General features: G+C 48.0%; 2 protein-coding genes across 2 annotated transcripts in view; one reads left to right on the top strand and one right to left on the bottom strand.

The window, feature by feature from the left end:
* The window catches only part of FBXO15 (F-box protein 15), a 43,418-nt gene extending 33,058 nt beyond the window's left edge, over nucleotides 1–10,360 (bottom strand). Inside the window, exons 1-2 of the mRNA XM_067015861.1 lie at nucleotides 10,164–10,360; nucleotides 2,905–3,015 (exon numbers count right to left, since the gene is read on the bottom strand). Coding sequence (XP_066871962.1) covers nucleotides 2,905–3,015; nucleotides 10,164–10,243 — 191 coding nt within the window. The 5' untranslated portion in view covers nucleotides 10,244–10,360. The remainder of the gene's footprint in view (nucleotides 1–2,904; nucleotides 3,016–10,163) is intronic.
* Nucleotides 10,361–10,367: 7 nt separating this feature from the next.
* On the top strand, nucleotides 10,368–18,457 carry TIMM21 (translocase of inner mitochondrial membrane 21). The gene is made up of 6 exons (XM_059039700.2): nucleotides 10,368–11,587; nucleotides 15,057–15,119; nucleotides 15,216–15,313; nucleotides 17,593–17,666; nucleotides 17,753–17,858; nucleotides 17,953–18,457. Exons 1-6 carry the CDS (start codon nucleotides 11,287–11,289, stop codon nucleotides 18,046–18,048), a joined length of 738 nt encoding a protein of 245 aa, XP_058895683.1. The 5' UTR covers nucleotides 10,368–11,286; the 3' UTR covers nucleotides 18,049–18,457.
* The last annotated feature ends 1,959 nt before the right edge of the window (nucleotides 18,458–20,416 follow it).

Genomic DNA, 20,416 nt, shown 5'->3' with positions numbered 1-20,416 from the left:
TTGGGCTTCAAGAAAACATCTCAGAAAGGTATCCAGCAACTGTAAGGATTATTTGATTGGATTCAAATCCCATTCAAGGTGGGCATTAGACAGCCTTTACTCTCCCGTCCACCAGACTAACATAATAAGGGGTGGGAGGGTCCTGTCCAGGTACTTCCAGCAAAAGAAGAAAACCTCCATTTCGTGGTTAAAACAGTTGAGATCAAAGATGTTCTCCATCACTGTTCATAAGGTTTCCTCAAAGCTGGTACAGTCCAAGTTCACACCCATCCTAGGTTACCTTCTGTTGGATTCTAGTTACTTCACATCACGCCGGCTAGGGCAGGGGATGGGGGAGAGAAAGGGACAGAGGAAGGTGAGGGGTGGGAGAGCCAAAGAAAAGCTCCCTGAGAAGGTTTAACTCGAGCGCGCTCGTCCGCAGGGCGTGGGAGCTCACGGTCCAGCCCGGGGATCCTCGGCAATCCCCACTCACGCTGCCCTTGCTCCTGTCCCCACAGAGGAAGCCCAAGCCCTGTGGAGCCGCCTGCGGATGCACGCTCCGGTGCCCAGGCCTGTGTCTGCCCGGGGACCCAGCCCCTGCAGCCCTGCCTCCCCTCCGGCCGCCGCTCTTCCCCATCGTCCACATCAGCCTCCGACAACCCTCCCCCGAAACCGCACCCTGAGACAGTGCTCTCCTCGTCCCCCATCTCCGCTCGCTGCCAAGCTTCTGTCCACACCTGCAGCCTCCACTACCCTGCCGCCCACTCCCTTTTGGCTTCTACGCTTGGTGTGAAATATACAAACACTACACGCGAAATAAAGTGCAGCCATCGCCCACCACTGGCCTGGAACAGCTGCAGAGGCGGCCCCGCACCCAGCACCGCTGAACCAGGCACCCCTGTTCTCGCAGGCACCCCCCTCCCTTTCTGGGACCTCGCTGGTCTTTCCTGCTCCCCAGTGGTTCGAAATGGGCCAGGCCCTCTGAGCTCAGCCTGAGGCCCCTCCACTGCCACCTCCACACTCTCCCCGGCGCCACAGGCACCCTCGCTGCCTGTGTCCAGCGCCCGGCTGTCACTCTGTCTCCCATCCCCAGCACCTTCCAACCCCAAAAGGCAGCACCTCCCCGGACACACAGACACACTGCTCAAGCCAACAGTCTGGGATTCCCACCTCACGTCTGTTTCCCCGAACACCCACGTCTGGTTCGTAAACGAGTCAAGTCACTTATGCCCCAGATGTACCTCAACTTGGCCAGTGTCTCTCCATCTTCCCTCCTCCTAGACAAGGGAGACAGGTAAACAAGTAAACAAGGTAATGTGAGAAATCAAATGGCATCACACCTCCGTGCTTAAAATCTCACATCATGGACTTCCCTGGTGGCGCACTGGTTAAGAATCCACCTGCCAGTGCAGGGGACACGGGTTCGAGCCCTAGTCTGGGAAGATCCCACATGCCACGGATCAACTAAGCCCGTGCACCACAACTACTGAGCCTGTGCTCTAGAGCCCACGAGCCACAACTACTGAGCCCGCAAGCCACAACTACTGAGCCTGCTCTCTAGAGCCCACGAGCCACAACTGCTGAGCCCGCCAGCCACAACTACTGAGCCAGCGTGCCTAGAGCCCGTGCTCTGCAACAAGAGAAGCCACCGCAATGAGAAGCCCGTGCACCTCAACAAAGAGTAACCCCTGCTCGCCGCAACTAGAGAAAGCCCACGCACAGCAACGAAGACCCAACACAGCCAAAAATAAAATAAATAAAAGAATAAATTTATTTTTTTTAAAATCCCACACCGTGAATAAGGTCCAGACTCCTCCCCATGGCCTCTGGGCCTCTCCCCCTTGCCCACCGCCCCTGCTCCTACAGCAGGTCCAGGCCCCTCTCTGCCCACCTGGCTTCCCCTCTGGATGCTCTTCTCCAAGCCCTTTCATCTCGGTTTTCAGTTCTCAGCTTAAATGTCAGCTCCTCATCAAAGTCTTTCCTGACTATCCTAGCCCACTAACTGGATTATGGAGTCCATTTGTTTTCTTGATAGCATGTACCCCAATTTATAATCCATTCCTTGTTTTAATCTGTGTTCCCCCCACAAGACCGTAAGCCTCATGAGAACACGCGTGGGCGGCTCACCACCCGCACTCTCCTCCAAGCCCAGCATCTGGTGCGGAGAAGGTCCTCGGATACTGACTGGAGGGATCCGCTGGATGCGTATTTGTCCAGAGTATACAAAGTTTAAATCAATGTCCTTAATTAAATCTTTCCTTTTTGTCTTCTTCTTTCTTTCCAAAATCACAGTGAAAGTACGTACACTGTTACCTGAGCTAGTTATGACATGGTATTAAAAGCCCAAAACTTGAAGTCTGGCAATTTACGCTGGAAATGTGTAGACCAGGTGCACCCCCCACCCTCCACTGTAAGACGCTACAACAGCGCCAAGTTTCCAGTACTCCACACAACACTGAGCATACAGATGGTGCTCCAGAAACAGTACAGTACGAATCCACAAGCACTGCAGCATCAATCTCAAATAGTAATTCTTTTAAAAGTTTCTACAGATCTTGCTGCTGAGGGTCACAGTACAGAACGTGCCACAGCAAAAGGGGCTCCCAAAATCCTGAAAGCTAAAAAAGTCAGAGATCTCATAAGCTTTCAGAAGAACACACTTTAATCTTCTTTCTCCTTTTTCAAGGGTCTTTGTAACATGGGAAGTGAATAATTCTGAAGAACTTTTTTTAAAAAGGAAAATTAAATTTACTTGTCACTTTTAGAAGTTTAGCTTCATGAAACGAGTCTAATAACGACAGGGTGATGACTCATAATCATACCCTCCGTGTTGTGCCTTCTTCCGACAGTTCTATTCTTAGAGAGCTCAAAAGAGCAACCCGGTACATCCAGCCCCCAGAGTGGCAGACCACCTCTGCTCCTTACCCGTCCAGAGACACAGAGCAGCTGGCGCAGCGCTTCCCGCAGAGCTCATCCAGTCGGGCACAGTGACTCCGGGCGGTGCGGCCCGCGGCCAGCCTGACGCCTCGCCCAGTTCTGAAAACAAGCATGAAAAATACAAATTATGATGGTGCCTGTCTGCTCCCCTCTACAAAACATAAAGGATTCACAAACTCCAAAGACTACTCACTATGAAACTTCATCTACAGCAAGGGGGGGGGGGCAGCAGGGAGGATGGTGAGACGTTCAGTGCCCTGAGGAAACCTGAAAACTGGACTTACTCTGACTGACGTGTTTTATTATAGGCTGTCAGCATATCAAAGAGCTGCTATAAAGTGTACTGAATGGAAATAAAAAGGGAAAAGATAAAACGCATCAGCTGTCCAGTTCCAATAACACAACAGAAACCTAATAAAGATAATATCCATAAAGTGAAAAAACGTAAATTTGTGAACCAGAGGTGCCACCACACTCTCCGAGTTTGCCGACCTTTGAGGAATGACGGCCGGCTCCAGCTCCGGCAGCCACAGCCACAGGAGGACCAAATACTCATCCTCAAACTCGCTTACCCTTTACATCTCACATGCAATGGAACACGTCTTAACTGGCATTCTTTTTATTTTAGTGGTAAATAATAAATGTAAAATAATAGTGAATCTTACAGTCAATGGCTTTTAAGACTTAATGAGATGTAACATTTTATGCAGTTAGTCCTTTTCAGAAGCTCCTAAAATACATTTTTATTAAAATCAGTCCTCAAGACCAGCAGTACTCAACAGCAGCTGGGCAGGGATCTGAAATGCCCAGAAAGTCACCAAGCTCAGTTTCCCACTTCTAGGCAGCAGTCCACAGACAGCGCTCCTGGTGGACACACGACTTCTCTTGGGAAGATCTGGAAGCTGCCTTTTTACCCCCTCCCCAATACACACACCAATAACTGACCCACTTCCCGGCCAGCATGCTACTTCAGAAGTGACTAAAATCTAGAGTGCGCGTACTCTGTATGCTTAGTTCGCCAGCGCTACACCTCTGAGCATGCCCTTTGTTCACCAAGGGTCTTACCACTCCCCCACCCCATTTTTCCCACCAAGATGACTTCCTGGATATATTCAGACTATCACTCAAAAAGGATATGGGCAATGATTGGGGGCAAAAGGAGGAGGGCCTAGGAACTTGGAAGTAAGGGCAACAGTCTCTCTGGAAGTGGAAGAATGAAACCCACACGGACAGATCTGAACAGAGGGTGGCCCTCGACCCCAAGCATAACCCGCTCTTAGGAGGCACGGGGAGTGTATCACCCATGGACTCGGAGCAGCCTGGTGCCTGCCACGGAGATGGACACGCCAAGATGTACGGACGCGTCAGCAAGCGCTCAAGTCGCCTGACGATGCCCCAGGTGATTCTGAGCAGCCAGAGAATGGGCTTCTCTTCCCTTAACAGATTCTTCCCTTCAGAAACAAGCGTAACGGCTGGCACACAGTAAGCCCTCAATAAACGTGAGACATCCTGTGCACGCTGGCACCTCAACCCAGGAGAGGCTGAGCACAGTAAACCATTCCGGATCTTGCTGATACCCACGCCTCTCCGCCCAGCTTCAGCAAAAGGCACTCAAGGCGCTCCTCACCTTATCCGACTTCCTAGCCAAATGCAGAGCAGCAGGGAAAGGGCAAGGAGAAATGCTAATCTGGAGAGCTTTGCAATGTCCTCTCCCCCTTTGACCAGAGAAGGCCACCTGTGCTGTAATTTTATCCTTCTGTCGTTTCAGCAAAGATTTCCACAGCAGAAAAGCTTTAAGTCCATTGACCTGGCTCTAACAGTAATCAGAGGTAAAATACAATTTCCTAATTGTATTAATTTCCTAGGGCTGCCTTAACAAAGTACCTGAAACTAGGTGGCTTATAGTCTCACAGACCTAGAGGCCAAATGCCCAAAATCAAGGTGCTGGGAGGGCCATGCTCCCTCCCAAGACTATATGACAGAACCCGTCCTCGCCTCTTCCAGCTGCTGACGGTTGCTGACAATCCTCGGTGTTTCTTAGCTCATGGCAGCTAAGCTAACGAACTCCAACCTCTGCTCTCTGCTTACAAAGCTGTCTTCCGTGTGTGTGTGTGTGTGTGTGTGTGTGTGTGTGTGTGTGTGTGTGTGTGTGTGTGTGTGTGTGTGTGTGTGTGTGTGTGTGTGTGTGTGTGTGTGTGTGTGTGTGTGTGTGTGTGTGTGTGTGTGTGTGTGTGTGTATTCCTATAGAACGGCAGTCACATTCCATTAGGACCCACCCTAGTCCAGCATGACCTCATCTTAACTAATCACATCTGCAGAGACCCTATTTCCAAATAAAGTCACAGCCTAAGGTTCTGGGTGGACATGAATCTGCGGGGGGAGATGGGGGCACTGTTCAACATGATACACAGGTTTTTTTTAAGTATTTAAAATGATTTTAAAGCATTCCTTATTTTCAGCAGGTAACTAATCCTGCAAACTCTACATGACCTGTGTTACAGATTCAGCGAAAATATCTGCAGGAGACAAAGGTTTCTGACACTTAAGCTTTAAGCAAAAAGAATTTCTTTTACCCCTCCATCAAATAATAACAGTATCTACCCAGAGTCCCCAGGTGGTGACCCTTAGACCACTACAGGTGTGAAGGGTCGTGCCAAGAAGTCTGAGTCTAGACACACACTGATGAAGACTGAGGAATGACTCTCCCTGATACACTATTTTTTAACTTAAATGAACACTGCTGTGGTTGATCAAATATAAATTTGTCTAGAAGCATTAGTAAATTGATAACAGCTTTTTGCCATTACGTATTTCCTCAATCAAAAGATGCAAAAAAAAAATCTAAACTATTTCCCTAAACCTTTCCAAGGGAACTGAAGAAAAGTAAATCAATATGCTCTATCGATCAGTTTCAATCCAGACCAAATACATGGTAAGGACAAGGGCCGCTCTGTGGCAGGCAAACAGGCATTCTCCTTCCCTGCTGGGACCACAAACTGGTGCAAACACTACGGACAGCCAAGTCCTTAAAAGGCACATGTTTTTTTAAGCCAAGAATCTCACGTCTAGAAATATAACCCAAGGCAAAAAAAAAAAGGAACCCAAAGCCTTCACTCGGGAATGACCATCTCAAACCTGTTTGCACTTGGGAAAGTACTAGAAACAATATAGACATCAGTCAAACCCCATGAACTCCGTAAAGTGAGCCACGTTCAGCCAATAAAAAAGGACAGTTTCAATACAGGTGGAAGTGTTTGCACAAAAACAAGTTCGTGGCATCTGCCAGATGTCTGCACGGCCAGCTCCCTCACCTCCTGGATACAGACCGCCATTCAAATGTCACTGTCTCCCTGAGATCTTCTGGCCACGCTCTCTAAAAACCCCAATCCATAACCTGTGCGCGCGTGCACACATGCGCACACACACACACACGATGCCCCCCCAGCACCTATCACCATCCAACACCACACATTTTGCTTGTCTACCTTGTTTGCTGTCATTGGGGTGTAAGCACCATGCTGGCAGGTCTTTTGCACGAGTTTTGTTCCCTGCTGTTTTGTTCCCTGCTGATTCCTCAGCACCCACAACTTGCCCAGCATGCAGAAGGCATTCGATAAATATCTGCTAAATTAATAACATCAACTGAAAAAGGTTATGTCAGTATATACTACATAATCTTATTTTTGTATTCCTCTCTTAAGGGAAAATGTAAACACATACATACAAAGAAAAGAGATCTTCGAGGAAAGGTAACAAGTTATTAACCGGTAACACATATGATTCACAAGATTATGGAATTACAGGTGGTAGTTTTTAAACGGGGGCTGGAAGATTGAAGGGACAGCACACCATGTACTTTCTCATGTTTCTTCATATACTGAAAATGTAATGAATTGTGGGGTTTTTGTTGCTTTAAAACTGAGAGCCCATACACAAGAAGGTTTGGGAGCATAGTTTCACAGCACCATCCTTTAGGCTGGAGCCGTGGTTTTCAAAGGTCTCCACAGCATTCTGGGTACCAGTCCCCCCAAAATCTTGGAGCACATCCTGCAGAAAGCACAAAACTTCTTTGAAGTATCTTATTTAATGTTAAAAATTAATGCAAATATTGCATTCTACTGGATAACTTATCAGTGTTTGTCTTATCATATGTATTTTATATGTATCATATAATACATACAAAAATGTATTATATGACTCACCAGTTATTTAACATTTTCCCCCAAACCTGTTACATTAATTTTCCACTTCAGGAAGGTGCCCACTGGCACCTATCTGTTCAAAAAGTACAGCCTATTTGTTGCTGTTTTGTTTTTCCATAATTAAAATAGATCTCCTGAGTCCCTCATTTCCAGAGCAGAAGACTAAGTGCCTAACGAGGCATCCAACAGTGACTTCTTCAAGGTCCCAAGCTAAAGGTCAAGAGCCCCAGGACCCTCCCCTCCTGACAGTCGTCCAGAGCTCCTTCTACCGTGTTACTATAGTTACTATACATCTTATCAGTATGGATTTTGGTACCATTGAAAGCACATCTCCATTTCTCCATAAAATAAACTAACTGCACATTTTTAAGGGCCCCACAATTAACTATCAGTAAGTTCCATGCATGTCCTCATGGAGCTTGATCCCAAGCAGGGCCCTGTGGGGCTCCTGGACACAAAGCCTTTCTGTGCCCCCCCATTTCTTTCATCATAGGAAACAGCCTTCATCCAGCCTCCATGACCTTCCCTGAGTTCCAACCCGCAGATTCAAACAGTTGTTAATTAGGGAAGGGAGGGAATACAAGACAAGGGAGAAACAAAGTCAAGAAAAACAATAGTTCAGCCTTGGGGCAAGGTCCTGGTGCCCCATCAATGGATACACAAATCTTTGAGCTGTTCCGGTGATGTTAAAACGTCCTCCACGTGGGACAAGTTAACCATTAACGAAGGCATGCTGCCCACAAGCACCCACCGAGACACCTCACCACCAGCCAATCAGAACAATGTCCACGAGCTGATTACACCCTCTTTAAACCATTACTATAAAACTTCTCAGTACCCTCTGAACTTCTCACTCCCCTCTGGAAGGGGGTCACAGTTTTCGGAGGCGCTAGCCCCCTGTGTTCCCTCTTTGCCTGTCAAAGAAATAAAGCCACTTTTTTTCTTTCCTCCTAAATTCTGTCTCTGTATTTCTATTCGGCACCGGTGTATAGAAGCCAAGATTTCAGCAACAAGCTCTGTAGGTCTACAAAGTTAAGTACACATTTAGCTGATATAATTAGTAAGATGACATTTAGTTTAAAACCGCCTTTTTTCAAGTGACAAACTTTACCTGATGGCTTTGAATTAAGTTTGGTATTTTAAAAACCTACTCTCTGGGCCTGATTTTTAATATCTGATAAATCAAAGAAATTAGACAAAGAAAAAATTAAGCCAACTTGATATGCTTTCTGCTATATTTCTTACAGTTTAAGGTATTTATTTATACAAATTCACATTTTGTGTTAAAAAGGTTTACACATATCACACATTTTGTGTGATTCCTTGTTAAAAACGAATTCTTCTGCACTGAGACATTAAAAATAACCACCTATGTAGACCATAATCATTCTTAGGAGCGGACTTTTCTTCACCAAAAAGAACTTACATCTCACCAAATCACAGGTTGAGGTGCAGACTCCCATGCCAGGCATAATTACAGGCATTCTAATTACATCACTGCAACAAAAAGTTCACTCAACTTTCAAAGTAATAAAAGATTCATCCTATAACAATCATTCTGCTTCCACTAAAAGAGTATTATATATAAAGACTACTTTTAGTAAGTGGCAAATTAATGTAAAGTTCAAGCTTCCTATTTTAAATTCCTTTCTTTCTCTCCTACATAATAGAAATTTTGAAGGCATTGTCATCATTTTGTCACGAGGATTGTGATATGTCTAGCATTACAGCTATTTTCAAGAACCAACTATTACCGTAATACCAAGGGACGGGGCCCTGCTTCTGAAACCGGGGTAAGTAGCGTTAGCGGATCCCAGGATGGACAGAGGACATAGTCCTGGAGATTCGGGGGAAAAAAATATACCTTAATTAGTTGAGCTGGTAAGTAACAGAATCCTTTGCTATGCTTAAACATAGACATCTGGTTTGCTAGAAGGCGTATTATGCCTGACTTTTTAAATCTATAAGTGGAGAATACCTACAAGGAAAAAGATAGTCCTCAAGAATGCAAACGGTCCTTAGCATTATCCCTCCACCTGGTAATCTAACGGGGATGATGCGTGCAGAGCTGGGACCAGCTCACACGATAAAAGAAAGAGGGATTTAACAAGGCAGCACGACAGCACGTGGATATTTCTGACAAACCGGATCACTCCCTTTGTGAAGTGAGCCATTATCCTTGGAGTTAAGCTGAAGTTCCTTTTAGAAAGCAGCTCCTTCCCCAGCTCACTCCTCGAAGTTGCCTTCTCTCACTGTGGAAGAGGACCACCCTTCAGGCCCATGGTACCCCAAATGAAATGGAACGGAGACGAGCCTCCAGACACCAGAACAAAGAACACCACAAGCCCCCGCGCTTGGACATGAAGACGGCAGAAGAGGATTAGAGGTTGAGCACCAAAGGGTGACTGTCTAGAAGGCATCCCTGCAGGGCTTGCTTAGAAACTCAGACCTGGCCTTGACGTCGGAGGTGCAGGTCCCAGACCAACCTGCCTAACAGTTACCTGGTTAGGGGTTGAGTCCTCCGTTCATGAACTGGGAGCGGGAGAGAAAACCGATAATGTTTGATAAGCAGAATTTACTTCTCTAAGTTATAAAATCATAAAAAAGACAAAAGGTGACTCCCGGTCCCAGAATTAGGAAGCAAAATTGGGAACACGTTCTGGAGGGAACACTGCCAGCGAGCCGCGGGTGGAGCGCGGAGTTGCGCACCAGCCCCTGCACGTGAGCGCGTCCACGCGGCGGTTCTCCGCGAAGGCTGCTCAGGGTCGCGGGGCTCGCACGCCGCCGTTCCCTGCAGGGCCCACTAACTGAACGAACTGAGGAAAGAATACTCCCGGGAAGCTCCTCTACTTGTATCATGACTTGGGGTAACCCCACGCTTCCAAGTTTGAGAGACTTCCTCCCGCCGTCCTTCCAGACCTTTCCCGCGCTAAAAGAAGCGGCGAGCGACCCGCCATGGCGGAACCAACGAAAATAAAGGTAAAGGGAGGCGGGGGAGGGCTTTCCTCGTAGGGGCTCCCCGGGCGCGCGACCCCCGAGAGTCACCTGAACCCTGCGCCCCCGGCTGCCTTCCCCGCTGTCCCGCGGGCCGAGGCGTCGCCGCCGAGCGGCGGTGGCCGTGCCATGAGGCCGCGCCAGGGCGGCTGCTGTAGCCGGCCGCGTCCGGTCGCCACGGAGACCCAGCGCCTACGCTGCTCGGCGCGCTCCTCCTTCCTGCCGTCGCACCGCCCCGGGCCACGCCCACCCGACGCCAGCGCGTGCGCAGAAGCGCCGAAGAAATACCGCTTTTCCATGGGCTCCAGGGGCGGTTCTAGAAACTTCCGAGGCCCGGCTTCTACGCACGCCCGACGTGCTGACGCAGAGGACGCCTGGCGGCCTGAGGCCGCTCGGACTTAGTGGCACCGCGTGGGCTTTGTGGTGGCTTTGTCCCTTCCCACCTGCTGGCTCTAGGGTAGTTTGCGCGGTTTCCTCTCTGGTTTCCTTAGGAAGAACAAACGCAAAGGCTACATCATCTGCCCATAAGGAACAGGATAGCGACCATCAGACCAAGAATTTCTATTTACAGGGGCTCTCTAGGGGTCGCAGGAACAAGCAGTTTATAATTGCTAACTTGACTTTTGCGAGTTCTTTTTGATACACAGCGCCAGGGGCACAAACCCCGCCCACCGCCAACACGGCCCCGCCTTCTTGTACTGTGGCGCGTGCGCAGACACCCGCGCAGGGGAGTCTGGGAGGCGGCGAGAGGTCAGCGCGCGCTCGGGCCGCCTTGCACTGTGGGAGATGTAGTCCTTGTGCCTTCACCGCTGCGGCAACTCTGGGAGAAGTGACACCCTCAAACTACTATTCCCAGTACTCCTAGGGGTTTCCCCGGTTTCTTTGCAAAGGCCTGGCGGGGACGGGGTGAGTGTTAGCAAATAAAGTAATTAAAGCACTTTAATTCCAGTAAAAAGAGTGCCGAAGAGAAGGGAAGGAGGACATCAACTCTTTTCCGGAGACTTTCTGTCTTGATTTACGCTGCTGGAGCCAGCGTTTTTCCCGAACACGCCGTGCAGAATTACCGGTGTGAACGCGAGGACTGGAGTCCGCGTCCGGCTGGGTGTGTGGTGGGTAGTGAAGGTTTGCTCGTCACAGCTGGCATCTTCCCTAAGCGGAGCGTCTTTCCGGGAACATGATTTGTACTTTACTACGAGCTGCACGGTGTACGGAGAAGCTGCACAGGTCCTCGGGGAAGCGGTTGTTTTTGGCACACTTTGTACTTAACAAAGCTTGCTTGAAGACTGAGCCCCATTGGAGATGGGAGCCGCAAGAGCAAAAGAGAACGGTGCGACCTAGTTGTATTTTGGGAGTCACCCAGAAAACCATCTGGACGCAAGGACAGAGCCCGCAGAGAGCGAAGGAGGACGGCAGCAAACAAGTGTCTGTGCACAGAAGTCAGAGCTGGGAAACCGCCATCTCAACGTCACAGAAAGGTAAAAGGGAAGTCCCTGTAACGATCAGTCTTTCAGCAAACGTGACGAGAGCTGCCAGTGCCCTTTACACAAGTTCAGTGCTAAGAATAAACATTTCACATGAATTAAAAGGTAGAGCCGTTAAACACAGTTTAGAACCAGAGAATACAGGCCCACAATTTTCTTCACAGATCTGAACTCAGATTTGAAAGTTGGTTTTGATAGAACTTTGCTGAATTATGTCTATAAAATTTTTCTCAACTTTTCTTAATTTGGTGACAGCTATATAAACCTTAACCATTGTTTAGTACTGTATAGTAAAAGTAGATTTCCTAGATATTAGTTCATCTCATTTGAGCCTCAAATATACTGTTTCAGACAGACATTAGTACTCATTAGTATGTATAAGGCATATTTCCCCAATTTCACACAACTAAAAATTGAATGCAGATTTTCCCAGTCTCCGTTTTCTGATATCCAGCACAACCACTCCTGTATCTTTAGTCTTTTCAGAATAGCACTGCCTCTGGCATTCCCCCTTAGGTGTGATACTACTTTTCATTTACTATTTTGGTCAGTAGGAGGCAGTTTCACAGGCTTCCATTGGACTTTACCCATTATGGTAGCTTTTAACCTGCCTCAAGAGAACTAAAGTAGGGACCGTTGTTGCCAATTGCTGAGTGTGTCCATTCCAGTTATACGTTGGGAATCAGGGAAATGACTGCCAGGTAAGTCCATGGACCCAGCTGTGAACCTCTTACAAGCCAGGCTCTTTATTACATAGCCACCATATGTACATAACAGAGGGACCATAATGACTCCTTGGGGTATTGATGTCAGCTCAGACTCTGTCCAGCAGACCGTGAAGTGTTTGGGTGTCCCCCTTTTCCAGCATACAGTCACCAAGTGAATGGCCATAGGGCTCAGGTGAAGGACCAGGGGAATCACATATACTTGCTCAGTATAGAGGCTGGCCTTCCTTCGGTAAATGGATTCCAGGTCTGAAGACTGATTCATTTCCAGAAATTGAGCCATTCATTATCATGGTCGCTCCCACCTGGCTTCAATGCCACGGCTGTCCCCATGCTGTCAGGGCGCTTTGTTCTGTAACGATGTGAAGTGTTTTCCAGGCCCTCCTACAGGACAGTCGGCTGGTGGATTTTGCCTCGGTGTATTATACCCACTCTAGCGTGCCCATAGTTTGCCATGGCAGTTCTGTCATTTTCACTTCACTTAATGTGGACCACGCTCTCTCCATCTTTCCAAGAGCGAACCTAGCCATGCACCAGCTCCCAGGCTGCTTGTCGGACTTGAGTTTTTGATCAGAGGAGAGTACTGCCCCTGCTGATCAGCTCGCACTTGTCCACTTCTGTATTCTGTGACCCTTCACGCTGCCCTTAGGATACAGCCGGCTCTGCTGGTGGCACTTCCAGCCCCTCTGGGGATGGCCCGTTTCCTCTTTCCTCCCAGTTATGTTGTAACCTGGCCAGAGCACATGTCTCGCTAGATGGAAGCCCCCGCCAGGTCTGCAAGGAGGAAGAAGAGCTAGGCTTTAACTGGGAGACATGAGCTGCTGCTTCACGCCGGAGGGTTCAGGAGAACCTGCGGACTCAAGATTCTGGAGTGCGTCAGCCTTGATACCCCCCTGCCAAGCTGCAGGCTCCCTCTCCTCCCAAGTCACGACCTTGGCCTTGGCACAAGAGACCTGGTGGGGTGAGAGTCCAGCCTCTCTGCTACTCTTGCCCTGGGCCTGGCCCTCAGCTTTTTCTGCCCTCTGGGTGCAACAAAGGAGTCTCCTGTTTTGCTGTCGAGGAGGCGTCTGACTTTCACACTTGACCTTCATTGGTGCTCAGTTACCTCGTCCTCTCACTACCTTTCTCCAGTGCATTGGCAGCCCCCTACCACAGCCATCCAGTCCGAGTCCTTATAATTGCTTATTCCCCCTAAATTCCCAAACACGACAGCCATCGGTGCATTCCCTCCCACCAGTGCTCCAGGCCACCATCGGTGAGAGCCGCGACAGTGTGCGACCTCCCTGCTGGGCGTCTCAGCTCCTCCTGCCATCAGGGACGAGTCCTCGAGGCCAGCCGATGGCCAGTGATCCAGCTCCAAAATCCCAGTTTGGAGCTGCTTCCTAGGACCACTCCTGTAGCCCCGTCGTAGGGCGAGTTCCAGGGAAGCAGACTCAGTGGGGTCTGGGGGCCTCCCATGGGGAGGCTGGGCTGGACAGAGGGAGAAACTGAAGCGCGGGGCATTTGCGGTAGGACCTCCACCGGTCCTGCAGGAGCTCGCGGGCGGGGCTGCCCTTGCAGTCCTCTCTTCTCAAGGCGTGGGGCTTGGGCACCAGGCAGGCACTGCCTGTGGGGAGGGCCAGGGCGCCAGCCAGCAGCCACGTCAGCTCCCCCCACCGGGTGTAACGGGAGCCCCGGTCCTGCGGGGAGCACGCAGGTGGTCACCACAGCACCCCTCAATGCAGAGACAGATGGCAGCAGGGGTTTTGTGTGAAAGGACACTGTCTGAAAGGGTCAAGAAGAGGAAGGCAGACGATGAGCGCTTCTACCGGAGACAACTGTAACATGATGCGGAAACTCCGAGAATGCGTGGACTGTACCCAGCGCGGGCTTTGCACGTAGTACATACGGTCGATGTTTGTGGTTGAGTAGATGGGGAAGAGCCTTCCCGAGAGCTTAAGCGAGGCAGCGGTGAGTGTGCCAGCCGGGAGTCGGGAGCAGAGTTGTTGGCGCAAAGGCCCGATGTGGGTCACGGGGAGCATCGCGGCTACTGACCAGCGCGGGCGGCGTCGTGTTCTCAGCGGGCCGCCGGGCTCACAGCTGGCGGTTAATGCTTATTAAGTGTGTTTTGTGACCTTGGTAGAGAATAGGATGAGATGGGTTATTTAAAAAAAAAAAAAAAAAGTGCCATATCTGCAGGTTCTGTACAGGTTCTTCATTTTCTAAAGCAGTTCGATTCACAAATCTGCCTGGCCAAGCAAAGTCCTGTTCTTAATTCAGTTCTGTTTTGTTGTTTCTCAGCCAGCAGGGTGGCAGGCTGGGAAGGTCACTGACTGTTGAGGGTCGAGGCCCATCTTGATGCCTTTGACTGCAGCCGACAAAGCCAACACGTTTCTTAATGTGTGAACGGCAGACCGTATCCAGTGGTGCCTAATCAAGGACTGTTGTTTCCACTCACAGGGACTGGATCACTTGTTCAAAGGGTTTCCTCATCTTAGACAATAAGGAGGCATTAAAATCATAATGCTACCTAAAGTAAAGAATCGATTCCTAAGCCCTGCTCCCAGAATCCTGCTGCGGTTCTTTGGGAAAGTTTCTTCAGGTGGTCCTGATTCACAGAGGGATTTGACAACAGCTGCTCCAGAACATGTACCGAGCCCCTCCTTAGGTGCTGAGCCCACGTCTCACCTGCTAGAGATCCTGAAGCATCCCTGCTCACTTCCGGCACACGTGTAACCAGTGGTGTTTTCTCTTTACAGTGAAAGAAGCTGGAAGAGATTTTACCTATTTAATAGTGGTGCTTATTGGAATCACCATTACAGGTTGAAAACACAGCAAGTATAAAACCCCTGAATATCTTTTTCTCTTTCCATTTGTCTCGCTCTTGCTTTGCTTGAGCTTTTTCTTTGATTTTTCAGGTGGCTTGTTTTACACGATCTTCAGAGAACTTTTTTCTTCATCCAGTCCTAATAAGATATATGGGAAAGCCCTAGAAAAATGCAGATTACATCCCGAGGTTAGTCCTCAAGATTGACTCACACAGACAGACTCTGGTAACAGGGAGAGGAATGTTGGGGGAGGGGGGCAGGCAGAAGTCATGTGCTGGTTCTGAGACTAGTGAATTTATATAATAATGAAATCGTATGGTTGGATTGTGATTATGTTATTAGCTCTTTGTTCTGTACTTGAAAGGCTTTGATTACGAGTAGCACCCAAAGGTCCATGCGGGGCTGTTTCCATCCTAACGGTACAAGAGAGTCGTTTTACTAGTTGTCATCAATAATAAATGCTTAGACTATACCAGAGTATTAAAGTCACTAGTCTTTTTAAAACCCTGATTCATAATCTCGTGATCATGATAGTAATTGTCGATGCTTATTGAGAGCATATTATGCACCAAGAACTCTGCTCAGTGTTTGAGCACATCGTCTTTATTCAGCTTCACAAGAACCACTTGTGTTGGGTGCTACTATTATCCTGTTTGCAGAAGGAAACTGATATTTAAAGAGATTAAGTAACTCAACTAAAACGACTGAACCGGTAGGAGGGAGAGCCAGACCCTCAATCCCAGTTTGGGCGATTCCACATCTTAGGCTCTTAAGCACAGCCTGCCTGAGCCACGCCCTGGAGGATGCAGATGTGGAAAAGCCGCCTCGATTCTTTTAAGGATCCCGTCCAGAGGAAGCTTTTCGTAAGGCTTTCCAGTCACAGAGAAAGCCAGTGTAGCCCGTGCAGTGCCAGATTTTACTCCTGGGTGGAAAACTTTGGCACTGAAACATCTTACTCATTGACATCTTAATTCTTGTACTTTGAAAGAAAATGGCAGGTAGCATCATAAATATCAGGGCTGTTTCTCACACAGACCAAGGAGTAATGTCAGAGAAACAGACCGTGAGGTCCCTGGGGAGGGGAAGCTTTTGAACCCGCAGATCCTCTCAGCGTCCATGCCCTGCCCTGGGTTTCCCTGGGGCACCACCTCCAAATGCTCCATGAGTGTCTCTAATCTTGTCAGGGCGGAAACGGCGGGAGCTAGTGGCCTCTGGCATCTTTCTTTTTGCTAGATTCGGGGCAGTCTGAGAACCGTGGAGGAGAAAGCAGAGGGCGAGGTGCCCCTCTGAGTACGTTGAAACTCAGCAGGGAGTAAAGGAGGCTTCCATTAGAGTTATTGGGAGTCCTAATTATACCTGACAAGAAACCCTTTACAGGGTACAGAAATAAACATGAGCAGTAGCATAATGAAACGTTAGGGCGCGTCTCTACGAAGAGACGAAGAGTTGCTGTGTTGTTCACAAACTCGGTCTTTCATAGATCTTCGGCATTTTGAACAAAACAGAACTTCACAGAATAAACACAAAGAGCAAGATATTATTAAGGTCATAAGTTAAATTTGCCACCTAAAAGAGCTCTATGAAGAATAATTACACTTCAACAGTTAGATTTTGTCAGCATTTATTAGGGGCCTATTGTTTGCCAGGCACTTTGCTTGGTTGAGAAATAGAAAATACTTATGTTTTGATACAGACGTGTTTATTAAATTATTTGAACAATCGTTTCAGCTACACAGTTCTTAAATGTGTCTCATCTTACATATTAGTCTCCATATGTGCCTGAAAATTTTGATACTGAAGATGTCCAACAGACCAAACGAGAAAAATTTCCAGAGTTGAAGCAATATTTGTTTTAGTTTGAGATCACATTTCTATTTTTTTGAAAAGGTTCCGGAGTATTTGCATTTTAAATTCAGTAAAAATTACATTTCCACTTCATTGCGAGTTTTCCCATTGGGAATAATGGATTCCTACCTCTAGATCTGGTTTGTTTTAAATAAATCATTACTTGTTTTTATTTGTGTATTTAATGACTAAAAAATTATTTTGATCTCATCGCTTTTAGTATTAGACCCCATTGGGAAATTTTCACTAAAAAATGTTCAGACATTTAAATATTTGAACACTTTGTTACATCGTGTTTCCTTTGTTACATCGTGTTTCTTTTTGTAAAAGGGGAGTGGAAACAGCTCCACTTCAGCCTAACTGTTCTGAAACTACAAGTAACACCATAAAGTTACCTATTTCATTCTCTGTGCATGAAAAGTTTGAGTGTTAACTGTGGGATGATTTTTGCATAATAACTCTTTTCCCAGTTTTCTTAATCATTGGAGATATCATTTTGAAAGAGTGCCAGGCTTTTTTTTTTTTTTTTCCTAAAATAAATCACTCAGTTTGTCAGAAAATATTTCCCTAGGAAGCTTAAAAAAAATAGCCCTGACTGAGGAAGCATCACCTTACTCCGCAGGTCCTAAGCGTCTTCGGCGAGCCCGTTAAAGGCTACGGGGAGATGACGAGACGTGGCAGAAGGCAGCACGTCAGGTACTGCAGGCGGCTTGGATTCGAGAGCTTGGGGTGATGTTTAAGCGGGAGGAATTCAGGCGTGTGTGTTTTCATTGTCTTGACAGTTTTATTGAATACGTAAAAGATGGGCTGAAACACATGCGTGTGAAATTCTACATCCAGGGCTCCGAGCCCGGGAAGCAGGGAACTGTGCATCTTGAAGTGAAAGAGGTGAGATCGTGTGGGGATGGGGTTTCTTGAATGCAGACTCAACGTAAAGCGCCAAAGAGCAGGGCAACACCTTGATACTCATTTTTTTTTCCAGAACCCAGAAAGTGGCGAATATGAATTTCAATATATATTTGTAGAACTTGAACCGTATTCTAGAAGAACTATTGTCATTGAAGATAATCGATCTTAAGACAATTAAAAGAACAAGCAACCACGTGTTTCCTGGCAGATGTGGAAAAATGCACATGAAGGCTCTGATCTTCACAGCCCTCTTCCAGAGTCTATTTCGAATAAAACAGGAAGCAGTGTAGCTCATAAAAGTGAAGGCAACTGGGTAGTTGTTGCATTTAGACAAACTGAATTAGAGATTTTCTTGTACAGTGAAAAATCATGAAATAGAGCACACCTTATGTTAAATAATTGAATTGCCAATGGTGAGCAGTGTTTCTGCTGTACTTAACATCTGATAAGAAATTTTTGTTAGTAAAAATTTTACACCGTGTAAATAAGAAAATAGAGGTGAGTATTTAATGCTTTTTCATGTTGTATAACTGTAAAAAGTCTGTGAAATAAAATTGAAACTAACAGAAAGATGTCAGAGGCAGCTTCCTTCCACGTATTTTGGAATCTGACTTGAGAAACACTTGAAAATATTTGAGAACTATAGGGAACCACGTGATACACTCTTCAAAGTTATCATAGATAGGTGTACGCATTGCATGGTTTTTAGTAATCTAGTTTGTCTCACGTTTCCCCCTCTGTGAGTTGGGGGCCTTGTGCACGGTAGGACACGTGCACGCTCTAAAGTTGGGTGGACCTGGGCTCTCACCAGGCGTGTGGGCCTCTGCAGGCACCATAGCGTTATCGGACCTCGCTCTGCCCCGTGTACCCAGAGCCAAGTACAGGATGCGTAAGAGCAGAAACCTGGCAGGTTTGGGTGGAAGGATGATTTTTAAAATACCGTGGTATGCAATCTCAGTTACGGTCCTAATGGTTGTGTCCCTGCAAAATTCATATGTTGAAATTCTAAGCCCAAACGTGATGGTGTTTGGGGCAGGGGGTGGGGTGGGGTGGGGGCTTGGAGAGGTGATTAGGTCACGAGGGTGGAGCCCTGGTGAATGGGATTGGTGTCCTATAAAAGGGACCCCGCATTTTGTAATAAAACTGTTTTTGTTATGACAAAAGAGAAAAAAAAGGGACCCCAGAGAGCTCCTTCGCCCCTCCCCCAAGTGAGGACACAGCAGGACGTCTGCAGCCTGGAAGAGGGCCTGAGTGTGTCCTTAGCCTAGTCTCAGCCTTAGATTTTACCTGCCTTATTAGCCTAAATCCTCAAGTCTCCCCAGACTTTATGCATTAGTATACAGATAGGTCAAAACCCTGTTTGCTGGTCTTCTCCACTATAGTGACGTTGTGTTGCTCTTTCAGCAGCCTGGCTTGCATCTCGTCGTGCCACCTCGGCTACACCTTTGTTCCCCTTCCTGCACACGTGAGTTTTGATCCATCCCCTGCTCCCCACCGCCCCTGTGTGCCGGGCGCCCCCAGAGGCCTTCGGCCAGGAAGTTAGGATCGGCTTCTACACCCGTCTCTGCCCCTCGTCTCTCCCCAACTCATCTCCCTCCTCGTGGCGCACGGCCACTCTCTACACTCTGGTCTGACTGCACCCTGTGCCTGCTCACATCCTTCGGTGACTCCCAGATGCCCTGAAATCGGTAAATCGCGTCAGGTCCCAGCAATCTGCCTCAGTCCCCTCCCCCGAGCCAAGTCCAGCCGCCCTGGACCAGCCCAGCCTCCACAGGGCCACTCCTTCAGACCCTTAAGTTCCAAAGTTCCACTGGTAGGCTGTTTTAAGAAGCTTATGTGTGTTTTGCTACTAAACATTCTCGGGCACTTGGAATTTTCTTAATGTTTAATCAGGCCAGTCTTTGGCGGGGTAGGATTTTTCCTCCCCTCAGTGGCATTTTCAGAAGCCTTCTACAGCATTCCATAAAATTCCTAGGGGTCACAAGGCATTGTGTTTGCCCCATAATTATTGACAGTGCATTGACAGCACACGAAGAAGTAGCCCGCCACATCTCCCGCGGTCCCGGCCATGTGTTTGCGTAGCCAGAAGCACCTCTTGCCACACACTCTCTCCTTAGGTCCTCACAGGTATCGGGGGCTGACTAGGGGCTCTAGTTTTACTGATGGGGAACATGGGGCTTTATTATTCGTTGGGAACCAGAAACAGGATTTCTCACTCATCCATTCAACCTTTTAGAGTCTTTTAACACCTGCTGGGTCCACCTGGTGTGGCACAAGAGCAAAAAGGGGTCACCACCCGCTAGGGGACTGGGACCAACCTCTTCTGATTCCCACTATGTTTCACCCTCCTTGGCGCCTCCCAGACCCTCATAGTATCTCAGAAAGGACATAGACGCTATATGCCAACCAAAGCAGGAGACGGTGACAACAGAGGGAGCACCACTAGGGAAATGGTCCAGGCGAAGGTCACGGGGCTGGTGAACACTGGACTCGTCACACGAGAAAAGCCAGGACGAAACTTCCAGGAACAGGAAGCC

The sequence above is a fragment of the Kogia breviceps genome, chromosome 15, assembly GCF_026419965.1.
Source record: "Kogia breviceps isolate mKogBre1 chromosome 15, mKogBre1 haplotype 1, whole genome shotgun sequence".
In the NCBI taxonomy this organism is placed as follows: domain Eukaryota; kingdom Metazoa; phylum Chordata; class Mammalia; order Artiodactyla; family Physeteridae; genus Kogia; species Kogia breviceps.
Note: the sequence above shows the minus strand (reverse complement) of the source record. Positions and strands in the feature narration are given on the sequence as shown.

Excerpts from the sequence above, each read along its gene's own strand:
- TIMM21 (XM_059039700.2), top strand. The coding sequence starts at position 11,287 with ATGATTTGTACTTTACTACGAGCTGCACGGTGTACGGAGAAGCTGCAC. Across the intron at positions 11,588-15,056 it reads CATCTCAACGTCACAGAAAG|TGAAAGAAGCTGGAAGAGAT; the intron begins GTAAAAGGGAAG and ends TTCTCTTTACAG. Across the intron at positions 17,859-17,952 it reads TGCATCTTGAAGTGAAAGAG|AACCCAGAAAGTGGCGAATA; the intron begins GTGAGATCGTGT and ends TTTTTTTTCCAG.